The 5,418-nt window shown below is 43.2% G+C and overlaps 1 protein-coding gene across 1 annotated transcript; it reads right to left on the bottom strand.

The window, feature by feature from the left end:
- Positions 1-2,628: 2,628 nt before the first annotated feature.
- LOC123430001 lies at positions 2,629-3,383 on the bottom strand. Its single transcript, XM_045113950.1, has one exon. It carries the CDS (start codon positions 3,057-3,059, stop codon positions 2,829-2,831), a length of 231 nt encoding a protein of 76 aa, XP_044969885.1. The 5' UTR covers positions 3,060-3,383; the 3' UTR covers positions 2,629-2,828.
- Positions 3,384-5,418: the final 2,035 nt, after the last annotated feature.

Consider the following 5,418-nt stretch of genomic DNA (forward strand, 5'->3'; position numbering starts at 1 on the left):
CCCATATTACTGAAAAATGAATTACGCAAACATATCATACGCGCAAACGAATTGATCATTCTTTTATTGCACTATATTTTTGGTTCTCCTTCTGATGAAGATTTGAGAACATCATTTACCAGAATAGTTCCGGTCGTATGTTTGCAAATTTTCAAATACCCCAATGAACTTATTTGCCTTTTAATAAACTCATGGTGTGGTTTGACCATATGTTTGAGGGTTTCATAATCATATGTACGATATTTATGTAACCACACATTTGACAAACTTAAGAGTTGTCTTTGTGATCATTTGGAAATAATCAATTCCCAAATAAAGATAATTCTGTCATTGGTTGTCTTTAACCTCCACTTTACTTTGAATCCCTCATGGTTCTATTTTGTGACCACTCACTTGCATAGTATTCTCAATGCTAGCAAATATTTGAAGCACCCATTGGGTGAATATGATGATTTCAAGTAATAACATGTTTCTTTACCATGAAAATGGTAATACCATCATAAGGATATGTAAAGTGTATCAAGGGCTTTTCAACCTGATCTGCATATGAAAATGTCAGATCATGAGATCTTAACTTCAAGTTGATTTTATAATTACCAAAATTGTAAGTTCTGATAGGCTTGCGGCCTTGAAAAATTATTGGGTGATCATTCCAAATGTGCTCATGGCAACATGTTTCTCTTAAGGGAAATATTCAAGGTGAATAAATATTCATCCATTATGTACTTAGTTTGATAACTAAGTGAAGTTGGTGATTTATAAAATGCATATGCACATATTAGCTATTAAGATAATAGCCATGTCACATTTTCCCAAGATGGAGTTATAGTGGCAACAATGCCACATGTGGATATAATGAATGATGTCATGAATCATCTTAAAATAAATATTCCCACCAAATCTTGCATTTGGTGTATTTGGAAATGTCAGCCATGTATTACTTGAAAATGCTAATGCATTTATTTAATTTACTACTAGGAGTAAGTGGCATCAATGAATAAATGATTTGTTTGGGAACAATCATGGCCAAGGTGATCCTTAGTGAACCTAGGTGTATCCTTCAATACAACACATGTGATGAAATTGTTGCTAATGTTTTGGAATTCATTCTTTGAGGAAGTGTGTGACTTGAGAGTCACTGCCAAAACGTATAGACTTTGTGTATTTCACATTGGTTAGTCGTTATGAAAGTATAATGACAATGTGATGTGGACCTTGTAAAAATGTTTTGACACTTAATCATTGCCATAAATTATGCGATCCATCTTGATGGATGGATGACACTATAATTAGAAATAGGGTCGTAGGCTTCGTTGCCATGTATTTTACCAATGTAATAGAAGGTAATCAGATGTATATGCTAATACTTTCATAGTTTCCTATGATATATTCAAGAAAGCATGCAAGTATAATATTTACTATGAGAGCAAAAATATTTTAGTGAACAACAACAATAAATGCTTCGGAGGAGCAAATACTAGTACGGCTGATGCCTTATAGCCATATGTTACCTCTATGGGTAAATCAGAGATGATTAATTTAACTACATTAAATTAAATACCATCATGGTTGATGTTCTAATGAATTTAGCAAAATTAATGGGTGTTTCAAGAAGTTATCTTGAAACCATTAATGTGAATCTCAAATTGCTAAATATGACACCTTGAAGATAATCTCCAAAATGGAGTAGATCTCGCATCACTAGGGAGTATAATCTCATGAAGTCAGTAGACTAACTTGTAATGCCTTATGTCATGACGTAGTAAAATGTGTGGGAGAGCACTTTATAAAACAATCATAATGTCGAAACGACAAAAAGTAGGCATTGTCAATAGTGGTGATAATCTGCAAAGCAGTAGATCTACACACTACCTTGTGATCCCAAAACATCAATTTGAAAAACAACACTTAGAATTTTGCATATCAATTCTTGCTTGTATCAAGCCAAAGGCTCAATTAAGATAAATTTATTTTTATTTGCAAGAATAAAAATCCCAATTGCAAATAGACGTATTAATCTCAACATCTAGCGAACATGGAGATACATACATTCCGGAATGCATTATACTTAATAGAAATACATTACTATTGTAACGAATAGTAATGATGTTGCAAACTTGATGTTCAAGTGAAAAAAAACTTGAATTGTATAGACCTCAAATTAAATGAGATGATCTTATATCAAGTTGCAAGATAATTCAGCAAAATGAATTAATATTTCGCGAGAGAAAATTATTCTCAATCGCAATGAGATTGTTTCGCGAGAAAAAAAATATTTTCTCAATTGCAAATATATATTATTGTGCGAAAAAATTTAATCTCAATCGCAAAACAATATCATCGTACCAGTAAAGAAAATCACGTTATGGAATTTGCTAAAGAGCAAATACATTGAACATGTCGCATTCCCATACCATGTCTTTGGTTGAGAAGAGCGTGGTGAAATGTCCACATGGTAGTTCCGCACGTAGTACTCCCTCCGTCCAAAAATAAGTGTCTCAATTTTATACTAGCTCTAGTACAAATTTATACTAAACTCAAGATACTTATTTTGGGACGGAGAGAGTATAAGCCGTGATGTGGCCTTTTCTCATCAGTTAAGAAAATGGATGAAGCCACAAGTTGTAGTTGCTATGAAATCTGTCGTTCACTGGCTGTGTCTTTCCTTCAAAAAGGTCATGTGATAGTATCATCAGCAAGAACTACACCGCCCTTCGTTTGAACGTGCAAGACGATGCAATGACTTTTTCAGAAATAATAAAAATCAGAAGGATAAAACCGTAAAGCATTCAAAGAGATAAGGTCATTTCTCCTGTGCGGTTCCTCATCTAAAATATTTCTGCATCCGACACCGCTGCATTGGAACGACACAACGGTTGCAATTCATGGTGTTTCCTGGATCCGTCCGCCGTCTTCCACGCATGTGTCTTGGCGTCCGAAGGATCGAATCCACTTTGCGGCGCTTCGCGTTGGAGTACGTCGACGTTCGCAGGATGCCTCATCAGGACCGTGCCATGCCGTGGAGGGCCGTGTTCTCCGGCCGATGCAGACATGGACATGGATAGCCGCCGTCCGTGCAGACATGGATAGCCGCTCGCTTCTGGGCCGTGCCGAACGACCGCCAAAATCTTCTCGACGCAGTCGGCGCTGTGGCCTCGTCCAACGGCGCGGTGGTCGTGACGGGTGCAGGGCACGGCGCGACGCGACGCTAGCCGGCGCAGCGGCCAGGCGGACGTGGGCGCGGCTGGCGAGGGTGAGAGCCTCGGCGCGGGCGGCTGAGGGCAAGGCCTCGGCGCGGCCGACGGGCGGAGTGCGGACGGGCTAGCGCGGCCGCCGCAGTCCGGTGGCAAGGGCGAGAAGCCCTGCGTTGTGTGGCCTGATTGCTCTCGGTGGAGACTCGTGCTGATAACGTGTTAAAGTAAACGAGAGAGAGAGAAGCGATTGTAATAAACAGTGAATCTCTTTATTGATGACACACAAGGCTATATATACAAAATGAGGGGACGGCGTTGAACAGACGCGACATTTACAAAGGACGTCACAAAAACGGTTGTTAAGCATTGATTATTAGGATTATAATTAATCCTTAACAGTTCGCACGGTTTACAGGCCATCCAACACGGCTTTCCATTTGCACACGTACTGTTGAGTCAGGAAAATATTCGTACCCGCTGTGTTTTGCACGCTGGGTTTCTAGCACAACTGGCGCGCACATCTATCATCTCACTAATTAACACACCATCGATTGATTTTCCATCGGTCTCTCCATCTTCCATACACACCGGTGCATTTTCTTCTTCTCGAGGGAATAAATGGAGGAGTAGGTGGAGTTGCGCTCCACACAACAAGTACCTCATTTGCACGCATGAGAGGATTTGTGACACATTCAGGTTTAGTTCTTGAAGATTAGTTAGATACCATTCCACGCCTGTCACGTGATGTTCCACGCCGGTCACCTGATGGTATAGATCTCGAAGAGGAGGTGGGGGATAGAAGTTTCTAGAACCAGCCGGCTGTCGGCGAGAGATGCTGCCTCCGGTGCAAGGTCACCGCCAGCGGCAGCGGCAACAGCCTCTTCACCTAACAAGCTATGTTTGGGACTACCCGTTCCCAAATCTGGCCAAACGGGCCGTGCCTGGCGGACCGGCACGGCTGCCCGCGGTCCAGGCACGGGCTAATCGTGCCCGGGCCCGGCACGAGCACGCCATGGGCCGTGCCCTGGCCGCCACCCCGAGCCCGCGTGCCGGCATGACACGACACGTTTAAGGTGGCCCGGCATGCGGCACGGCACGACAGACACGTTTGCATCGGGCGACGCGGGAGCATCTCTGGCGGCGCCGGGCGTGGCGCGTGGGGCATTTGGCGTGGCGACGGGGGAGCGTCTCTGGCGTGGGGTCGTGGGGAGCGTCTGGCGGGTCGGGGGCGCGGGGCACGGCCGAGGCGCCAGCTGGCTGAGGCCTGGGTAGGTGGGTGCCGTTGGGAGGGATTAGGGATGCGTTAGGAGGGATTAGGGATGGGTTAGGCGGGATTAGGAGGTTTTTTATACATAATTCATATTTTGGAATATACGACCGTTGGAGTGTCAAATTAGTTCAAAAATTGATTTTTTTTCCCTAATAAATAGGGCTGCCAAGCTCACATATTTCACACACTCAAACATGGACAACCAAGAAAATTTGCAAGACAATACCAACTTCAGAATAGCCGATTTTGGTCTTGATGACTTTTATATTGCCATGCCTCCACCGCACATGCCTCCACCCATGCAACCACCCTATACCGATCATCCCTCTCTCGAGGCCCTTCCCAATTACCAAGCCGATGGTCAAGGCAATTCTAGTAGTGGGACAGGTTCCTCCACCAGCATGGGTGTGAGAAGAACTCATCGTAGAACCTCCGAGGTGTGGGAATTTTTCGATGAAGAAATATCCATGGTGGGCGGTGTGCGGAAGGTGGCGGCACGGTGCAAAAGGTGCGAGAAGGAGCTAACCGGAGATGCCAAGGGAGGAACCGGACACCTGAAGAGGCATTTGGCTTCCAACAAGAAAGCGGATGCATCGAGCGCGTCGAGCTCGGCCATGCAAACTCATCTCAAGTTCAACACCGACGGTGCGGTAAGCAATTTCGTTTACGATCCTCAACGAGCGCGAGAAGGTCTATGTCGTTTTATTGCTTGTAATGATTTACCACTTGGCATTGGTGAATCGGACGATTTCGTAGAATTTATTCAATCTTGTCATAATCCTAATTATAGACCAGTTTCTAGACAAACAACAGGTAGGGATCTTAAAAATCTTTAACAGACTGGTAAAGATAAAATAAAAGAAGAATTTTCTACGTGCACTTTTTCAGTGTCGTTAACATCTGATATATGGACTGGTCATGCAAAGCAAGAATATATTAGTGTGGTAACACATT

The sequence above is a fragment of the Hordeum vulgare genome, chromosome 2H (genome assembly GCF_904849725.1).
Source record: "Hordeum vulgare subsp. vulgare chromosome 2H, MorexV3_pseudomolecules_assembly, whole genome shotgun sequence".
Taxonomy (NCBI): domain Eukaryota; kingdom Viridiplantae; phylum Streptophyta; class Magnoliopsida; order Poales; family Poaceae; genus Hordeum; species Hordeum vulgare.

Bases quoted from the DNA above. Each gene is read 5' to 3' on its own strand.
- LOC123430001 (XM_045113950.1), bottom strand. From the start codon at position 3,059: ATGTCCATGTCTGCATCGGCCGGAGAACACGGCCCTCCACGGCATGGC.